This window comes from Myxine glutinosa, chromosome 12 (genome assembly GCF_964187855.1).
Source record: "Myxine glutinosa chromosome 12, kmMyxGlut1.1, whole genome shotgun sequence".
In the NCBI taxonomy this organism is placed as follows: Eukaryota; Metazoa; Chordata; class Myxini; order Myxiniformes; family Myxinidae; genus Myxine; species Myxine glutinosa.
Genome location: NC_136272.1, coordinates 113,394,422 through 113,414,697, shown reverse-complemented (window position 1 = coordinate 113,414,697; position 20,276 = coordinate 113,394,422). Strand labels below are relative to the sequence as shown.

At 45.5% G+C, this 20,276-nt stretch overlaps 1 protein-coding gene across 2 annotated transcripts in view; it reads left to right on the top strand.

The window, feature by feature from the left end:
* The first annotated feature begins 415 nt into the window (after nucleotides 1–415).
* The window catches only part of LOC137437786 (uncharacterized), a 113,864-nt gene continuing 94,003 nt past the window's right edge, over nucleotides 416–20,276 (top strand). The window contains exon 1 of one of the 2 annotated variants that reach the window (XM_068132405.2): nucleotides 416–599. In XM_068132405.2, coding sequence (XP_067988506.1) covers nucleotides 465–599 — 135 coding nt within the window. In that variant the 5' untranslated portion in view covers nucleotides 416–464. The remainder of the gene's footprint in view (nucleotides 600–20,276) is intronic. The other variant, XM_068132406.2, reaches the window with a different exon arrangement.

The following is a 20,276-nucleotide window of genomic DNA, read 5'->3' as shown; positions in this document are numbered from 1 at the left end:
ATATCGTGTTTCGTTCCTCGATTTAACAAAATTATTTACTCATTCTCACTTCGCATTTCCACTGCCACCTTGCAATTCATTCCCCGTCCATGCACCCTGCGATCCTCACTCTCTCATTCTGCTCTTTTTGCTCTCCTCTCTTTCACTCTCTCTTTCTCGCGCTTTCCCAGTTTTCTTTACTCCCTTTTTACAGTTTCCTCGACTTCCTCCCCCACCTTGTTTTACTTCCTTTATCCTCGGAACCCTCGTTACCCCCACCCCTTTCACAAGCTCGTTCGCCAATATCCCGTCGTTCCGTGTTATTGTCTCGAAATCCGTTACCCTCCACCTCGATGGGCGTGTCCGCGCCGACTTCCAGCGGCCACGCCCAGCCACGCCCAGCCTCTCCCACCCCGAAGGGCTCTCCGCTCACCGCCCACTCCGCCCCGCCCCTCTATTCGTACCCGTCCTAAACCCCCCGACCGATGCCTCCCCGTTCCAGTTCGGTCGGCGCTGCGTTTTTCCGGGACGAGCGAGAGGAGAAGCGCAGCAGGGCGACGGGAAAACGGCCTTGTTGTGGAGAGGACGATCAGCGAGCGGTCTTCGAGGGTCCAGGGCAGGTGAGGGCGGCACGCAGTGACGGTCCTCGTCACTCGTGTCGGTGCGTGCATGTCTGTCACACTCACCGTGTGTGTCCGCGCCTCTACCGACGTGCACACGTCTCTCCCTGTCCTGGTCCGTGTTCTCCCTGTGCCGGTCTTCCTCACTACTCCCTTTGTTAATGGAAGTGCTTCTTTACGGTTTCCTCCAAGGTATATTCAATGTCCTCCAGAATCCAGACCCAATCGGAGTGTCCGTATTACGTGCTCAACGTCGCTCCGAACGTGCGCACCTCCTGCAACAGTAAAGGGCTTGCAGAAAACAGGTGACCGCTCGAGGCGGACTTCGCGCTCATTTAAATACCCCCTGCGGTTCATTCTCCAGCGCTTCATGCCGAACACAGGAAAGGGCGAACAGATTCCTCTACTCTACACTCCTCCTTCAAAGCCTCCCCTCCTTCCTTCCTTCAAAAATCCACTCGACCCCACCTCCTTCAAAATCCTCTCTTCTCCTCCTTCAACCCCCCTCCCCTAACTCTCCTCCGTCCTTGAAAAACCCCCCTCTACCTCGCCTCCTTCAAAACCCCCCTAAAAAAAAAACCGTTTCTTATAATCTCTCCTCCTCCTTCAAAACCTCTTCCCATCCTTCCTTCAAAACCCCCCTCTATCTCTCCTCCTTCTTCAAAATCGCCCTCTATCTCTCCTCCTTCTTTAAAATCCCCCTCTATCTCTCCTCCTTCTTTAAAACCCCCCTCTATCTCTCCTCCTTCTTCAAAATCCCCCTCTATCTCTCCTCCTTCTTTAAAATCCCCCTCTATCTCTCCTCCTTCTTCAAAATCGCCCTCTATCTCTCCTCCTTCTTCAAAATCCCCCTCTATCTCTCCTCCTTCTTTAAAACCCCCCTCTATCTCTCCTCCTTCTTCAAAATCCCCCTCTATCTCTCCTCCTTCTTCAAAATCCCCCTCTATCTCTCCTCCTTCTTCAAAATCCCCCTCTATCTCTCCTCCTTCTTTAAAACCCCCTCTATCTCTCCTCCTTCTTCAAAATCCCCCTCTATCTCTCCTCCTTCTTTAAAATCCCCCTCTATCTCTCCTCCTTCTTCAAAATCCCCCTCTATCTCTCCTCCTTCTTTAAAACCCCCCTCTATCTCTCCTCCTTCTTCAAAATCCCCCTCTATCTCTCCTCCTTCTTTAAAATCCCCCTCTATCTCTCCTCCTTCTTCAAAATCCCCCTCTATCTCTCCTCCTTCTTTAAAATCCCCCTCTATCTCTCCTCCTTCTTCAAAATCCCCCTCTATCTCTCCTCCTTCTTCAAAATCCCCCTCTATCTCTCCTCCTTCTTCAAAATCCCCCTCTATCTCTCCTCCTTCTTCAAAATCCCCCTCTATCTCTCCTCCTTCTTCAAAATCCCCCTCTATCTCTCCTCCTTCTTCAAAATCCCCCTCTATCTCTCCTCCTTCTTCAAAATCCCCCTCTATCTCTCCTCCTTCTTCAAAATCCCCCTCTATCTCTCCTCCTTCCTTCAAAACCCACCTCTTCTCTTTCTCCTTTCAAAACCCCCTCTATCTCTCCTCCTTCTTCAAAATCCCCCTCTATCTCTCCTCCTTCTTCAAAATCCCCCTCTATCTCTCCTCCTTCTTCAAAATCCCCCTCTATCTCTCCTCCTTCTTCAAAATCCCCCTCTATCTCTCCTCCTTCTTCAAAATCCCCCTCTATCTCTCCTCCTTCTTCAAAATCCCCCTCTATCTCTCCTCCTTCTTTAAAATCCCCCTCTATCTCTCCTCCTTCTTCAAAATCCCCCTCTATCTCTCCTCCTTCCTTCAAAACCCACCTCTTCTCCTTCTCCCTTCAAAACCCCCTCTATCTCTCCTTCTTCAAAATCCCCCTCTATCTCTCCTCCTTCTTCAAAATCCCCCTCTTCCCATCCTTCCTTCAAAACCCCTCCCTTCTCCTTCTCCCTTCAAAACCCCCTCTATCTTTCCTTCTTCAAAATCCCCCTCTATCTCTCCTCCTTCTTCAAAATCCCCCTCTATCTCTCCTCCTTCTTCAAAATCCTCCTCTATCTCTCCTCCTTCTTCAAAATCCTCCTCTATCTCTCCTCCTTCTTCAAAACCCCCTCTATCTCTCCTCCTTCTTCAAAATCCCCCTCTATCTCTCCTCCTTCTTCAAAATCCCCCTCTATCTCTCCTCCTTCTTCAAAATCCCCCTCTATCTCTCCTCCTTCTTCAAAACCCCCTCTATCTCTCATTCTTCAAAATCCCCCTCTTCCCCTCCTTCCTTCAAAACCCACCTCTTCTCCTCCTTCCTTCCAAATCCTCCTCTTCCCATCCTTCCTTCAAAACCCACCTCTTCTCCTTCTCCCTTCAACATCCCCCTATTCTCCTCCTTCCTTCAAAACCCACCTCTTCTCCTTCCTTCAAAACCCACCTCTTCTCCTCCTTCCTTCAAAACCCCCCTCTTCTCCTCCTTCCTTCAAAACCCTCCTCTTCTCCTTCCTTCAAAACTCCCCTCTTCTCATCCGTCCTTCAAAACCCTCCTCTTCTCCTTCTCCCTTCAAAATCCCCCTCTTCTCCTTCCTTCCTTCAAAACCCACCTCTTCTCCTTCCTTCAAAACCCACCTCTTCTCCTCCTTCCTTCAAAACCCCCCTCTTCTCCTCCTTCCTTCAAAACCCCCCTCTTCTCCTTCCTTCAAAACCCACCTCTTCTCCTTCCTTCCTTCAAAACCCACCTCTTCTCCTTCCTTCCTTCAAAACCCACCTCTTCTCCTTCCTTCAAAACCCCCCTCTTCTCCTTCCTTCCTTCAAAACCCACCTCTTCTCCTCCTTCCTTCAAAACCCCCCTCTTCTCCTTCCTTCAAAACCCACCTCTTCTCCTTCCTTCCTTCAAAACCCACCTCTTCTCCTTCCTTCAAAACCCCCCTCTTCTCCTTCCTTCCTTCAAAACCCACCTCTTCTCCTTCCTTCAAAACCCCCCTCTTCTCCTTCCTTCCTTCAAAACCCACCTCTTCTCCTTCCTTCAAAACCCACCTCTTCTCCTCCTTCCTTCAAAACCCCCCTCTTCTCCTCCTTCCTTCAAAACCCCCCCTCTTCTCCTTCCTTCAAAACCCACCTCTTCTCCTCCTTCCTTCAAAACCCCCCCTCTTCTCCTCCTTCCTTCAAAACCCCCCTCTTCTCCTTCCTTCAAAACTCCCCTCTTCTCATCCGTCCTTCAAAACCCTCCTCTTCTCCTTCTCCCTTCAAAACCCACCTCTTCTCCTTCCTTCAAAACCCACCTCTTCTCCTCCTTCCTTCAAAACTCCCCTATTCTCCTCCTTCCTTCAAAACCCCCCCTCTTGTAATCCTTCCTTCAAAACCCACCTCTTCTCCTTCCTTCAAAACCCACCTCTTCTCCTCCTTCCTTCAAAACCCCCCTCTTCTCCTCCTTCCTTCAAAACCCCCCTCTTCTCCTTCCTTCAAAACCCACCTCTTCTCCTCCTTCCTTCAAAACCCCCCTCTTCTCCTCCTTCCTTCAAAACCCCCCTCTTCTCCTCCTTCCTTCAAAACCCCCCTCTTCTCCTTCCTTCAAAACCCACCTCTTCTCCTCCTTCCTTCAAAACCCCCCTCTTCTCCTCCTTCCTTCAAAACCCCCCTCTTCTCCTTCCTTCAAAACTCCCCTCTTCTCATCCGTCCTTCAAAACTCTCGTCTTCTCCTCCTTCCTTCAAAACCCTCTTCTTCTCCTTCTCCCTTCAAAACCTCCTCTTCTCATCCTTCCTTCAAAACCCCCCTCTACACCTCCTTCCTTCAAAACCGCACTCTTCTCTTCCTTGCTTGGAAACCCCCTCTTCTCCTTCCTTCAAGACCCCGTCTTCTCCCCCATCTTTCCAACCCCCCTTGTCTTCAATCAACCCTCTCCTCTCTCCAACTCCAAGACCCTTTTTCTTCTCCTCCTTCAAACCTCACTCCTCTCCTCCTTCATCCACACGACCTCCCCTCCTTCAAACCACACTCTTCTCCTCCTTCAAACCACACTACCACTCTTCCTTCAAATCCTACTCTTCTTCTCCTTCAATCCGAACTCTTCTCTTCCTCCTTCAAAGCCACTCTTTTCCTCTTCCTATAAAAGCATTCTTCTCCTCCTCATATAAAACCACTCTTCTCCTCCTCCTTAAACCCCCAATCTTATACTCCTCATTCAACCCCCAGTGTTTTCTTCCTCCATCAACTCCACTCTTCTCTTCCTCCATCAACGCCCACTCTCTCCTCCTCCTTAAACCCCCAATCTTTACTGCTGCTTCACCCCCGCTCCCCTCAGTCTTCTACTCCCCTCCCCTCAGTCTTCTACTCCTCCTTCAATCCCCACTCTTCTCTTCCTCCATTAACCCCACTCATCTCCTTCAAACCCCACTATTATCTTCCTCCATCAACCCCCACTCTCTACTCCTCCTTAAACCCCCAATCTTTTACTGCTGCTTCACCCCCCCTCCCCTCAGTCTTCTACTCCTCCTTCACCCCCCCTCCCCTCAGTCTTCTACTCCTCCTTCAATCCCCACTCTTCTCTTCCTCCATTAACCCCACTCATCTCCTTCAATCCCCACTCTTCTCTTCCTCCATTAACCCCCACTCTCTCCTCCTCCTTAAACCCCCAATCTTTTACTGCTGCTTCACCCCCCCCCTCCCCTCAGTCTTCTCTTCCTCCTTCAATCCCCACTCTTCTCTTTCTCCATTAACCCCACTCATCTCCTTCAATCCCCACTCTTCTCTTCCTCCATTAACCCCACTCATCTCCTTCAATCCCCACTCTTCTCTTCCTCCATTAACCCCACTCATCTCCTTCAATCCCCACTCTTCTCTTCCTCCATTAACCCCCACTCTCTCCTCCTCCTTAAACCCCCAATCTTCTCTTCCTCCATTAACCCCACTCATCTCCTTCAATCCCCACTCTTCTCTTCCTCCATTAACCCCCACTCTCTCCTCCTCCTTAAACCCCCAATCTTTTACTGCTGCTTCACCCCCCCCTCCCCTCAGTCTTCTCTTCCTCCTTCAATCCCCACTCTTCTCTTTCTCCATTAACCCCACTCATCTCCTTCAAACCCCACTATTATTTTATAATTTAAGACAAGAACATCCCGTATTTAAACGTGAGTAACAAAGCGAAGCGGCACCAAAGTGCGTGGGTTTGTTCCCCCAGCCAGGCACACGTCACGGTATTTGCATGGAGTGATGTGATTGGATGCATCCTTTTTCAAAGCAGGTTAACGACTTTGAAATGTGTGATTTTTCACAAACGAAGCTTTTCTGCAATGAGACGGATTAGAAACTGTTTGTGCTCAACCACGTGAGGGGAGAGATTTCCTTCACTGACTCTTCTTCACAAAGAAGGCGATTTAACTGTGAAGCTGATTCGAGAGAACATTGTGGATGTTTAGGATAACTGAAGGGAAAGACGATTGTACCTACTTTAGTCATTAAGGTAAGAACAGTATTTATATTAAGACAATGTTTATGTGTATCACCGGGGAGACATGATTCATGAAGGCCTGCATTTTTTTATTCAAGAATTTGTTGTTATGCTGATAGTAATATTGGTGGTAGCTGGTAAACACGTCAAACTGGAAAGAATCTGAAAATGCAAAGCCCGTCCGCATCCGTTTGTATTCAGACGTCGTACTCTTCTTCTTCTGCCTGGTTTCAAAACAATGAAAACAGTTTGTTTTTTTAAATACTAAATGAAAATTGATGATTGTATGCAGCCTTCACCTTTCATCTTTAGATCTAAAAAAAATAATCAGTTTCTACCCTCCGATTGGTGAACCAATTCTGTGACCCAATAAGCGATTTCTTAAAATTTCAGGTCGATCAGACGAAATTGACAATTTTATTTGATGCTGACCTTTGACCTTTTGACCAAAATTCTTAATTAGCCTTTTCAATATTCTCATATTAAAGCTTTGGAAATTTGATGGCAAAACTCAAATGGTAAAAAAGTTACGACCCGAACACGCACACGCACATGCACACACATATATATACACATACACACATACACATATATACACATATATACATATACACACACACATCTACACATACACACATACACACACACACATATATACACATACACACATCTACACATACACACATCTACACATCTACACATACACACATCTACACATACACACATCTACACATACACACATCTACACATACACACATCTACACATACACACATCTACACATACACACATCTACACATACACACATCTACACATACACACATCTACACATACACACATCTACACATACACACATCTACACATACACACATCTACACATACACACATCCACACATATACACACACATACTGTGCAGGGGAGGAGCTAAAAATTAGGCGAAAACAAAAACCAAGGTTGATTAAATAATGAAAGTAAACTGTATTTGTGATTTCACGTTCACTGTAACTACACTAACAAACGGCAATTTTGGAAGTCAGACCCATTATTAATATTAAGCTCCTGCCCCCCCAAATAGAGAAGTCAAACTACGCCTATGCCACACACCCCTCTATCTCTATCTCTCGTCCTTCAAACCCACACTCCTCTCTCTCTCCTCCTTCAAACCCACACTCCTCTCTCTCCTCCTTCAAACCCACACTCCTCTCTCTCCTCCTCCTTAAAACCCACACTCCTCTCTCTCTCTCCTCCTTCAAATCCACACTCCTCTCTCTCTCTCTCTCTCTCTCTCCTCCTTCAAATCCACACTCCTCTCTCTCTCTCTCTCTCTCTCTCCTCCTCCTTCAAACCCACACTCCTCTCTCTCCTGCTCCTTAAAACCCACACTCCTCTCTCTCTCCACCTTCAAACACACACTCCTCTCTCTCCTCCTTCAAATCCACACCCCTCTCTCTCTCTCCTCCTTCAAATCCACACCCCTCTCTCTCCTCCTTTAAACCCACACTCCTCTCTCTCTCTCCACCTTCAAACCCACACTCCTCTCTCTCTCCTCCTTCAAATCCACACTCCTCTCTCTCTCTCTCTCGCTCTCTCTCTCTCCTCCTTCAAATCCACACTCCTCTCTCTCTCTCTCTCTCTCCTCCTCCTCCTTCAAACCCACACGCCTCTCTCTCTCCTCCTTCAAACCCACACTCCTCTCTCTCTCCTCCTTCAAACCCACACTCCTCTCTCTCTCCTCCTTCAAACCCACACGCCTCTCTCTCTCCTCCTTCAAACCCACACTCCTCTCTCTCTCCTCTTTCAAACCCACACTCCTCTCTCTCTCTCCTCCTTCAAACCCACACTCTTCTCCCTCCTTCATTAGGAGGAGGTCCCTCACACTTGTTAAATAATAAACTAGAACAGCACTCCACTCAGTAGAGAGCATACCTCCTTCAGGCTGAACAGTTTACATTTTGTATCGCACCGATAGGTCAGACCTGTATTTGGACTTTAACTAAAATCTAATCGGCTTGTTCTTGTCATCTACCCAACTCATTAACCAGATTTTGTCATAATTCGTCCACAACGTTTTGAGATATCATACCATGTACCATATTGTTTTTGATCCCATCTCTCAATGGTGAAGAATCACTTCAATTAAAAAAAATTAGTATCCGGATCTTCACCAAAATCACACCAATTCTTCCTTGTCACATACACAACCTGTCCATCAAGTTTTGTCCGAATCAGTTCACATATTTTTGAGATATCATGTTCCCAGACACACAACCAGACAGGAGTGAAAACATAACCTCCACCCATCTTCGGTCTGGGGCTTTCTATATCTACATGACGTCATCACCAAACGGGTACGCCGAACTCATTCAAGCGTTTGATTCCTAGTGAGAGCTACTCGTATTGGGATCATGATGATGATCATCGAGATTGTATTGCCCTCTGAAACTACACTAACGATATCGTTATTCCACATCAGCTGATTGGTCTCGTCCTGTTTTCCTTCGTGCATTTAGACAAAATTCTGATTATGATGACAAGCCGTTCGGGTTATTTTATTGTGGGTTATTACTGTACTTGATGATTTTGCTGCCCTGGATTAGCAGTTCCATGTTGGTTGAAGAAAACAAACATGACGTCATACCGCTCACTCGTTATACACCATGCAATGACTTCTCTGGACATTCCTTTCTCGGACGACTAACAATGAGGGCCCCCTGAGTGCCTGGCGGTGCGAGGGTGGAGTGGATGAGGAGGACTATCATTTGGGTTCCTACCTGTGTCAAACATTGTCCATTTTGAAGACTCATGTCTGCACGGTTTTGCACGTCTGTGTGTCACTTACTTCCCACCAAGTGGTCTCCCTCTCGAACATGGTGACGACTACGAGTCAAATATCTTTGAGCCATCAGAAACCGGATGTTCCTAGGAAGGGGTACCTGAGACGAGACACTTTCAAATAGATGCATATTTCTCCTTCTTGGGAGGGTCCTTGACACCTGCCACGCATCTGCACAGTCCTGGTTGAAGACCCCTGGGTGCTCGAAACGTTCAATCTGAGCCTTACTTGCCAGTTGGTGGTGCCGTTAGTTTTTGAATGATGGATCTTCCCAACTAGACCAGTTTTTTTTTCTGTGGTATGTTTTTTTTAACATCAAAATGATTGGACCATTGGTTGGGAAGCATATCTCTTTGGACAATGATCCGCTAGTCCTTCGGGACTGTACTGGCAGTGTGAAGCCCTAAGCCTATTCATTTATAACTGTGATTAATTGTCGGATGCAGACCAGGAGATTGGCACTTGAGAGTACGCAATGCAGTACGATGGATGGTAAGAGGGTAGTGAAAGATTTGAGTTTGTCTCTCTGCTGTCAAGGAGAAAAGGAAAAACAATGGACCAAGGTGTAGAGCAGGAGCAATATTTTACTTTGTGCACCCAAGAGATCCAGTGGACATGATCTCAGAAATTCCGAGGGATGCTGGGGATGGAGATGCATTGCTTTTGCTTCCCTTGTACCATCCCTGCCATTCACCTGTCATGCACTCGTCCTCTCAAACCCTCCGTGTTGATGGTGAGCGGGCGAGCGTGCACCGGCACAACGGGATTCATGATGGGAAGAAGCCGCACACCCGAGATCGTGATGGTGGGAATGGCCACGCTTCCCTTTGAATTAGTGTGATCACACAGTTTCCACTCGGCATTCCTTCTCCTTTTTCAGTGGAGCACTGCTCCTTCGGTTACAGCAACCCAGGGCGGAGGGAGTGGAGGAGGAGGAGTTATGGAAGAAGATGGAAAGAGGGGAGTGGTGGAGGAGTTGAAGGAAAAAGATGGGAGCTTTGGAAGGGTTGGAGAATTCTGGGAGGAGTTGAAGGAAAACCAAGGACTTGATGTAAGGGTGCTGGGAGTAGCACGGGAGTAGCAAGGGTGCTGGATTGACTTGATTGTAATCCACACTCGTCCTGTCTATCCCATCAATAAAACAACCAGTTTCCTTTTTAAAACCGTCAAGCAATGCATTCCTCTGGTTATGAATGCACTCCGTAAGGGAACATCTTCGTACTGCCGATATCAGTTTAATAGAGGGGAGCTGGAGCTCCACCGTCGTATGCAAGTTGCTTAGAAGAGAAGGTTGAACAAGGATGAGCGTACAGGACAAGGAACCAAAAATAGATACTTCCTGTGACCTTTGCCCCTTGACCTTATAACCCAGAGGTCTCAGCGTGCACATGAAGCAGTGACCATATGTGCGTAGGATGGCAGGTAGGGCAGATTTGGGAATTTTCTTTTTCATTTCATTATGTGAGTCACCACCTGTCTGTTGCAGCTACTGCTGCTGCTGTTGTTCGTTCTTTAATATCGTTTTTAAAATTCTCCTCGAGTTCAAAATGTTTGTATTTTCTTTCGCATTACACGGCGACAGCTTTTCAGTTTTGTGAGCAATTCCTGGTGGATTAATGAGATCTCCGTGGATTTGACTAATCCACTAGGATTTATCAAGAGAGCTCTACAGTGGCCTGTTGTGTGTTGTTTTGTGTGTTGGTGCTGTTGTAATGTTTTACAGTAGTTTGTGTGTTATGCTGAGTTGTTACAACAAACATCCTACAACCAATCAAAATGATGTCACTTTATTTGGATTTGGCTTCACTCTCATTGTATTTTATACTTCAGCGGATTAGAGATGAAAGTGATCTTCTTTCAATAATTATTTAATCCACCACCTGATGCGATGCTGCTTGCTCATCCATCAAAAGGAACCATGGATTGATCCCTGACCTGTGTTTATTATTTTTTTAAACCCCCTTTATGGTCACATACCTTGTGGTACCAAACACAAATACACCTGAATCTGTATCTTATGGTACCAAATATAAGTATACCTGAATCTGTATCTTGTGGTACCAAACATAAGTACACCTGAATCTGTATCTTGTGAAGTACGAACCGAGAATGAAGGTGTGGAGGTTGAAAGAGGTGACAGTAAGGGAGGCATTAAAAGAGAGGCTGAGTCGGGTTGAGGGTGATGTGGTTGAGCTTGAAAGTGGTTGGATGTCAATGAAAGATAGTCTGTTGGGAGCCGTTGGTGAGGTATGTGGATGGACAAAAGGACCACCGAGGCACTCGGAAACATGGTGGTGGGATGATGAAGTTGGAAAGAGGATTGACGAGAAAAGGAAGAAGTTCAAGGAGTGGCAGAAGGCGAAGGATACGGGGGCAGAAAAAGCAGAGCATGAAAGTTATAAGGCAGCCAAGAAGGCTGCAAAGAAAGAGGTAGCAAAGGCGCAGGAGGCATGTAGGAAAATGTTCGGAGAACGCTTGGATTCGGAAGAGGGTCAGAGAGCGGTATTCAGGATTGCAAAGCAGATAGCGAAAGAGAGGTGTGTTGTGATGGGGGTGAGTTGCTTAAAGGATGAAGTGGGACAAATCGTTGTGGACCCAGATGAAATTAAAGGAAGATGGAAGAGATATATGGAAATGCTGTTGAATGCAGAGAATGAATGGGACCGCAACATAGAGAGTAACCCAGTTTTAGGACCGGCAGAGAAGATAACTGAGAAGGAAGTTGAGGAAGCGATAAAAGCAATGAAGAGTAGAAAAGCGGGAGGGCCGACGGGAGTTGTGGGAGATATGTTGAAGGCAGCAGGAAGTTGGGGGTGTGAAGAGAATGACAGAGATCTGTAATCTGGTGGTGAAAGAAGGCCGCATTCCAGTGGCTTGGGAACTGAGTACCCTCGTCCCTCTATACAAGGAGAAAGGTGACCCTCTGGACTGTGGCTCATATCGAGCGATAAAGTTATTGGAGCATGGAATGAAGGTATTGGAAAGGGTGTTGGAGAGGAGGATAAGGAAGAAAGTGAAGATCGACAAAATGCAGTTTGGATTTATGCCAGGAAGAGGAACGACAGACGCGCTTTTTATTGTCAGGCAGTTGCAGGAGAAGTACATGGAGAAGAGGAAGAAGTTGTTTCTTGGGTTTGTTGATCTGGAGAAAGCATTCGATAGGGTTCCACGCAAAGTAGTGACATGGGCATTGAGGAAGTTAGGAGTGGAGGAATGGTTGATCAGAGTAGTGATGGCAATGTACAAAAGAGTGCGCACAGCTGTAAGGACTAAGGACGGGAACAGTGGTGAGTTTGAGGTGAAGGTGGGAGTGCATCAGGGGTCGGTACCAAGTCCACTACTATTTGTAGCTGTGATGGAGGTGCTGGCTTAGAATGTAAAGGAGGGTTTACCGTGAGGGTTGTTGTATGCAGATGATCTGGTGTTGATTGCGGAAAGTATGGATGGACTGAAGGAAAAGATGAACAAGTGGAAGGAATGTATGGAGACAAAAGGTCTGAAGTTGAATATCGGAAAGACGAAGGTAATGGCAAGTGGTAAAGCATGTGGTGAGGTGGAAAGAACTGGGAAGTGGCCGTGTGCTGTGTGCAGGAAGGGTGTCGGAGTGAACTCCATTCAATGTACAATGTGCGCTGAGTGGGTTCATCAAAAATGTAGTGGTCTGAGAGGGCAGTGTGGCAGCACTGCCCTCTCAGACCAGTGTGGCAGCTACATTCCAGTGTGGCAACCAGTGTGGCAGCTACATTCAAATGTAAGGTGTGCACAGAGGGAGCTGCAGATGGAGGAAATGTTGAGTTGGATCTTGGAGACGGCGTGAAGCTGGAAGGTGTGAAAACATTTTGCTACCTCGGAGACGTGCTCAATGGAGAAGGTGGATCAGACTCGGCAACGGTTGCTGGAGTGATATGTGCATGGAAGAAGTTTCGGGAACTCAGTGGCATGCTGATGAGGAGGGGAGTGTCGTTGAAGCTGAAGGGAAAGGTGTATGCTGCATGTATGAGAAATGTCATGATTTATGGGAGCGAGACATGGGTAATGAACGTAGAGCAGCAACAAAGGCTGGAAAGGGTGGAAATGCGAATGGTTCGGTAGGGATGTGTGGAGTATCGTTGAGAGAGAGGAAGACAAATGATGAATTGCGAAAGATGATGGGAATAGAGCCTGTGATTGATGCTGTGAAGAGAAACAGGTTGAGATGGTTTGGTCATGTGTTGAGGAAGGATGAAAGTGACTGGTTGAGAAGAGTGATGGAAATGAATGTCGAAGGAAGTAGAGGACGGGGAAGACCGAGAAAGACTTGGCTAAAGATGGTGGAAGAACAAATGTGGGCAAGGGGGTTAACAAGGGGAGATGCAGAAAATAGGGCAAAATGGAGAAGATTGTCATGGGGACCGCAAGGCTCACCCCCGCTCTTGCAGGGAAAATGGCCTTAAAATGCATGTTGTTGTTGTTGTTGAATCTGTATCTTGTGGTACCAAATATAAGTATACCTGAATCTGTATGTTGTGGTACCAAATATAAGTACACCTGAATCTGTATCTTGTGGTACCAAATATGAACTATGTCTCCCTCCCATCTACTTTCTCAACAATCCTCTCCAAGAAGTTCTGTCGCTCAAGCTTTTGGGTCTCACTATCTGCCATGATCTTTCTTGGGAAAACCACATTTCCAAGCTGGCCTCCAAAGCCAGTCGCCGACTGGGCATCCTCCGTCGTGCGAAGTCCTTCCTTGGCACACCTGAGCTCCTCACCACATACAAGGCTTTCATCCGCAGCTCAATGGAATACTGTTCCCCCCTCTGGGCTGGTGCTCCTGCCTCGCACCTTGCTCGGCTTCACGCTGTTGAGGCCAAAGCTTTCAGAATCATTGGAATCTCCTGCGATGTAGTCAACACCGAGGGCCTTTCACTCACTCACCGCAGGCAGGTTGGTGGTCTTTCTGTCTTCTACCGACTCCTATCCGGCCTTGCTCCCCCAGCTCTCTGTGCTCTGTCCCCCCAATATTCCTTCAGGTCGCACAAGATCTGCCTGCAACCCTCTTATGGTTAAACTGCCAAAGTCTAGGCTCTCTGCTCACCTTCACTCTTTCATTCCCCTTTTCTCCCGCCTCTGGAACAAACTCCCCCACTCCCTTCAATCCCACTCCTCCCTCCAGGTCTTTAAAACAGGTGTTCACCACCATCTCTTATCTTCCCCCATCGAAAACCTTGATCTTTTCTACCCCCGGTAATTCACCCCAGAGTCCTTGCAGTGTTCATATGTTTTATTCCTCTCCCACCTCCCCCCAAGTTCTCCCGATGTCCCTGCTCTCAAATGTTGTGTTTGTGTCCTTCCCCCTCTTCCCCCCTCTCTTTTGTGTCCTTCCCCCTCTCTCCCCATCTTGTCTGCCGCTCCCCTTGTTTTTTGTGTTTTGTGTGTCGGTTTGTCTTTTTGTGTGATTAATGTTAGCTCTTTCACGAGCCTCGATCTTGTATACAAAAAAAAAAAAAAAAAAAAAAAATATATATATATAAGCATACCTGAATCTGTATCTTGTGGTACCAAATACAAGTACACCTGAGTCTGTATCTTGTGGTACCAAATATAAGTATACCTGCATCTGTATTCTGTAGTACCAAATATAAGTATAACTGAATCTGTATCTTGTGGTACCAAATACAAGTACACCTGAGTCTGTATCTTGTGGTACCAAATATAAGTATACCTGCATCTGTATTCTGTAGTACCAAATATAAGCATACCTGAATCTGTATCTTGTGGTACCAAATACAAGTACACCTGAGTCTGTATCTTGTGGTACCAAATATAAGTACACTTACATTTGTAAGGTTATTCATGTTTCTCGTGTCGTATCACCAACTCGAAGCCAATATTTACCTCCGCCACCAAAGGTGGATGGAGGTTATGTTTTCACCCCTGTCTGTTTGTTACTTGCTGGAAAAGATTCCGGCAAGTAGGTTGGTTGGTTGGTTTGTCTGTCTGTTTGTGCGCAGTACTACGTCTACATCGTTGCACATAGAATCGTCATACTTTACACACATATTAGTCTTGTCCTGGAATAGACTGTGCCCAATTTATAACTCTCGAGGCCGAAGGCCCCCATTATGACGTCATAATTCGATAATTCGACAAGTACAAAACTTCATCCGATCAAGATGAAATTTATTGAGCATAATGTAGGAATAAATTAGTTTAGAAAACAAATAATGATGTCATCGGTCATGTGGTTCGGCCGCCATATTTGTCCAAAATGGCCGATTTAAAAAAAGTACATTCCGGCAAGTCCTCGATCTCTGACTGATTTTTCATTACTTGCCGGAAAAGATTCCGATAAGTATGTTGGTTGGTTGGTTGGTTTGTCTGTTGGTTGGTTTGTGTGCAGGACTACGTCTACATCGTTGCACATAGAATCGCCATACTTTACACACATATTTGTCATGCCCTGGAATAGACTGTGCCCAATTTTTAACTCTCTCGGCCCAAGGCCTCCATTATGACGTCATAATTCGATAATTCGACAAGTACAAAACTTCATCCAATCAAGATGCAATTTCTTGAGTGCCATGTCGGCATAAACTGGTGGATAAAAAAATAATGATGTCATCGGTCACGTGGTTCGGCCGCCATCTTGGAAAAACCGAAAAACTTTGATTCAGTATACAAAAAAAAAGAAAAAAAAAAGTGCTGAATATAAAAAATTAAGACATGGCTCATTGTAAAGAACTCTCCATGGGGAATAAAATATGTTAATGATGATGTCATAGGTGCCTCAATTATGACGTCATAATTCGACAAGTACAAAACTTCATCCGATCAAGATGAAATTTCTTGAGCATAATCTAGGAATATATTAGTTTAGAAAACAAATGATGATGACGTCATCGGTCACGTAGTTCGGCCGCCATATTTGTCCAAAATGGCCGATTAAAAAAAAAAAAGTAAATCCCGGCAAGTCCTCGGTCTCTGACTGATTTTTCATTTGTTTGTCTGTCTGTGAACAAGATATCTCAAAACGTTGTGGACGGATTCAGACGAAATTTGGCGGAGAGGTAGTGTATGTGACAAGGACGAAATGATTAGATTTTGGTGAAGATCCGGTTTCGGATCCGGCTGGTAGAATATTTTTAAATGATTTTTCACCACTGGGAGATAGGGCCAAAAACGATACACATCAGGATATCTCAAAAAGTTGGGGACGGATTTGGATGAAACTTGGTGGAGAGGTTGGGTGTGTGACGAGGACTAATCGAGTCGAATTTGGTGAAGATCTGAATATGGACTCGGAAACAAGAATTATTTAAGTAAGCGATTCTTCACCATTGAGAGATCGGGTGAAAAGCGATATGTAACATGATATTTTAAAAAGTTATGGACGAGTTATGACTAAACTTGGTGGATGAGTTGGTTAGGTGACAAGAACAAGCCGATTAGATTTTGGTTCAGGTCCGAATCCAGATGCAGCCTATCATTGGGATACAAAACAAACCGTTCAGCCTGGCGGACGTATGCACTCTATCAAGTGCTGTTTTAGTTTTATGTGCTGTGTTGTGCATAATTTTGGACATGCAAAAGGTTCTCACAATCGTCCAAAACATGTAAACGGTTTAATTTTTGTTTTAATTTGAAACTGTTTACCATTATTGATTAGTTTAAAAAGGTTACTCTATTTGAGGGATGAAGTCGTGGGGGGTTTGGGTATGAAGTGGTCAGAGGGGTGGGGAATCGAGGTGTGGGGGATTAAGTGGTTGGAGGTGTGGGGGATTAAGTGGTTGGAGGAGTGAGGGATTAAGTGGTTGGAGGAGTAAGGGATGAAGTGATCAGATTTGGGGATTAAGTGGCCAGAGGGATGGGGGATGGAGGTGTGGGGGATTAAGTGTTTGTAGGAGTGAGGATGAAGTCGTTGGAGGGGTGCGGGATGAAGTCGTTGGAGGGGTGCGGGATGAAGTGGTCATAGGGGTGGGGGATGAAGGAGTGGAGCATTAAGTGGTCAGAGTGGTTGGGGATGGAGGAATGGGGGATCAAGTGGTGGGAGGAATGGGGATAGAGGAATGGGGGATTAAGTGGTCAGAGGAATGGGGGATCAAGTGGTGGGAGGAATAGGGATGGAGTGGTTGGGGATGGAGGAATGGGGTATTAAGTGGTCGGAGCGGTGGGGGATTAAGTGGTCAAAGGGGTTGTGGATGGAAAGGTGGGGCATCAACTAATGTTGATGTTTCTTTAGATTTTGTTCAAAAGGTACGCATGTGAGAAAAAGCTTCATTATTTTATTATCTTATACAGTCACGTGAAAAAGTAAGTACACCCCATGTAAAGTTTTGACTTTTTCAACATATTTCAACATACAGCTATTTGATCTTCATTTCATCAATATTGATAGATAAAGGTGATAATTTTAGGTGTTTGAAGTAGTGATAAATAAATGTAGGGGTGTACTTACTTTTTCCACATGCGAAATTTGCATTTATGTTTATTTAAATTATACAATGGACGACAAAATGTAAATGTTTCATGATATTTGTTATATTATATCACCTTTATCTGTCAATATTGTTGAAATGAAGATCAAATAGCTGTATGTTGAAAGATGTTGAAAAAGTCAAAACTTTACATGGGGTGTACTTACTTTTTCACGTGACTATATCTATATATATATATAAATACACACATACATACATACCAGCAAAAGTACCCGGCGTTGCCGGGTAACAATGAATCACTTCCTGACGGGAATATGATATAAGCAATCTGATCCATCATCTAGAGCGAATTTTAAAAAGACATCGCAGGTACCGTGGACTCTGATGCAGTGGAGTGACACCCTATCCCATGGAAGTTACACTCACAAACTGCTTACGAAGTACCAGAAGTACCAGGCTATGCTTCTGCAATTTAATAAACCATTCGTGTAAGACAACGACATTATTTTGCTCCTTCAGCTTTCAGTTTCATTCAGTTTCAGTAACACACACAGAAACGGACACACACACACACACACACACAGTAACACACACACACATTAACACACACATGCACATACACACACACATTAACACACACACACATTAACACACACACACACACACAGTAACACACACACACATAGTAACACACACATAGTAACACACACATAGTAACACACACACACACACACACACACACACACATAGTAACACACACGCACACAGCAACACACACATATAGTAACACATACACATATAGTAACACACACACATAATAACACACGCACATATAGTAACACACACACACATAGTAACATACACACACACAGTAATACACGCACACACACAGTAACACACACACACAGTAACACACACACAGTAACACACACACATAGTAACACACACACACAGTAACATGCGTATATCTATCATCGGTTCCGATCTCGTATGGCGAGATGATTCGTTTTACCTGACAAGGTTAAATTAAAAAAAACAAGACCAAGAGTCTAACAGCAGCGTAGCTGGGCTTGTAAAATATTATAAACCACAAACACATATTATTAGCTTTTCAAACAGTCGCTAATGCTGTTTATAACCTTAAACAAAGAAATTTGGAGGAATCCTGACATCCATGAGGTAAGTTTTACTTACAGAACTGAGCGAAGATCTACTGTAATCTATATACCCCACAAGGTTCGGAGGTGTGCTCCTTTACCAAGCAGCTAGCTAGCGCTTGCCAAGCCAGCCATTCCTTATCGGTTTTAAATGGCATGCTTGCTCAATGCTTAAACCACTTGGCGATCTCTCCACAAGAAACTTGGCAAATGAACACACCCAATGTTCTTGAGACCCGACCATGGCTTGACTGTAATCCACAGACTTGGCATTTAATATGGAATATTTTTTTTTTCTTGACTTGGGTTTACTTTCTTAACTCAGTATATCAATCTGGTGAGTTTCTTTTACACTTTGGTGATTTATTTGTTAAAAGAACCATGTCACTGATTGTCTGTCGCAGCAAGAAGTCAACAACAGGATTATATCACAGGTGGCGTGGCAAAATGTACGGACAGGTGCATTTGATGATTGGCTTCACAGTCGGGTATACAAGCGTTGTTGCGTTCTGTATTAGTGGAAAACAACTGCTGCACGTCTCCAAAAGTTATTGCCGCTTCCTCTGGAGATGGTCCGTCAACACGACAATGCTGTTTGTCATGGAGTGGTGGCTTTAAGAAATTACAGCATGAAAGAGCGTGCTATTGCTCGGCAGTATGGCATCACTCAAGGTCAGGTGTCAAAGATCCTGAAACGAAATGCTCAGAGGGGTGTCCCTACTCCAATACCGAGGCCAGGACGTCCCCGCAGAACCACGAGGGATGATCGCCAGCTGCACCGGTTAGTCCGCAATGGCCGTACGAAGTCAGCTAATCGGCTTAGGGCTGAGTGGCAGCAACTGACAAATGTGCCTGTATCCAGAAGGCGAGTCAACCAACGACTGGTTCAAGCAGGCTATCATGCCAGGCGTCCCCTGAGAAAGCCACACCTGACCAGACAACACTGCCAGCGCCGATTGCAGTGGGACAGAGAGCACCGTCAATGGCAGCCAGGACACTGGAATCATGTGATCTTCAGTGACGAGTCTAGATTTCTGGTCTATCGTCAAGATGGCCGCGTCCGAGTGCGCAGACAAGTGCATGAAGCCTACAACAAAGATTGTATAGTGCCAAGAGTCCAAGCTGGAGGTGGTGGGGTGACCGTTTGGGCTGCTTTTCATGCAGGGGGAAAAACTGACCTGGTTGTTCTGAATGGAAACCTGAACCAGTTCAAGTACAGGGCCATTCTGGAAGAAATATTGCTTCCATTTGCTCGTGCAGCCTTTCGAGGAAACTTTGTCTTCAAAGATGACAATGCACAGCCTCATCATGCTCGCATGATCCAACACTTTCTTGCTGACCATGGTGTAGAGCATATGGAGTGGCCTGCCATGTCCCCGGATATGAATCCGATAGAGAACATGTGGGCAGAATTAACGCGTCAAATCGACAACTTGGACCAGCAGCCGACCTCTATGCGTGAATTGCAGCAGGCTATTATCACTGCATGGCAAGTGATTCCTGTCCAAACCTTGGCAAATCTCGTGAACAGCATGCCTCAACGTGTACGTGCTCTCCTGAATGCTCGTGGGGGTTACACGAAGTACTGAACTGTAATTTTACTGTCCGTAATCCCAGTCGTAATTTAACTTTTGTTTTTGTTAAAAAAAAATTTGGCTAATGTGCAAAATAAAGAGATACTTCTGGAAAACGTACAGAAGTTTAACACAGTACTGTCTGTGAATTGAGTTCGATATCAGTTTCCATCACTTTCAAGGATCAATTTATTTGTTTCGAAATATCAAATGTGGTTTTTGTTTCTTTTAAAGGTCACATTAACAAAATCTAGAATAATTTCAACATAATTCCAATGAACTT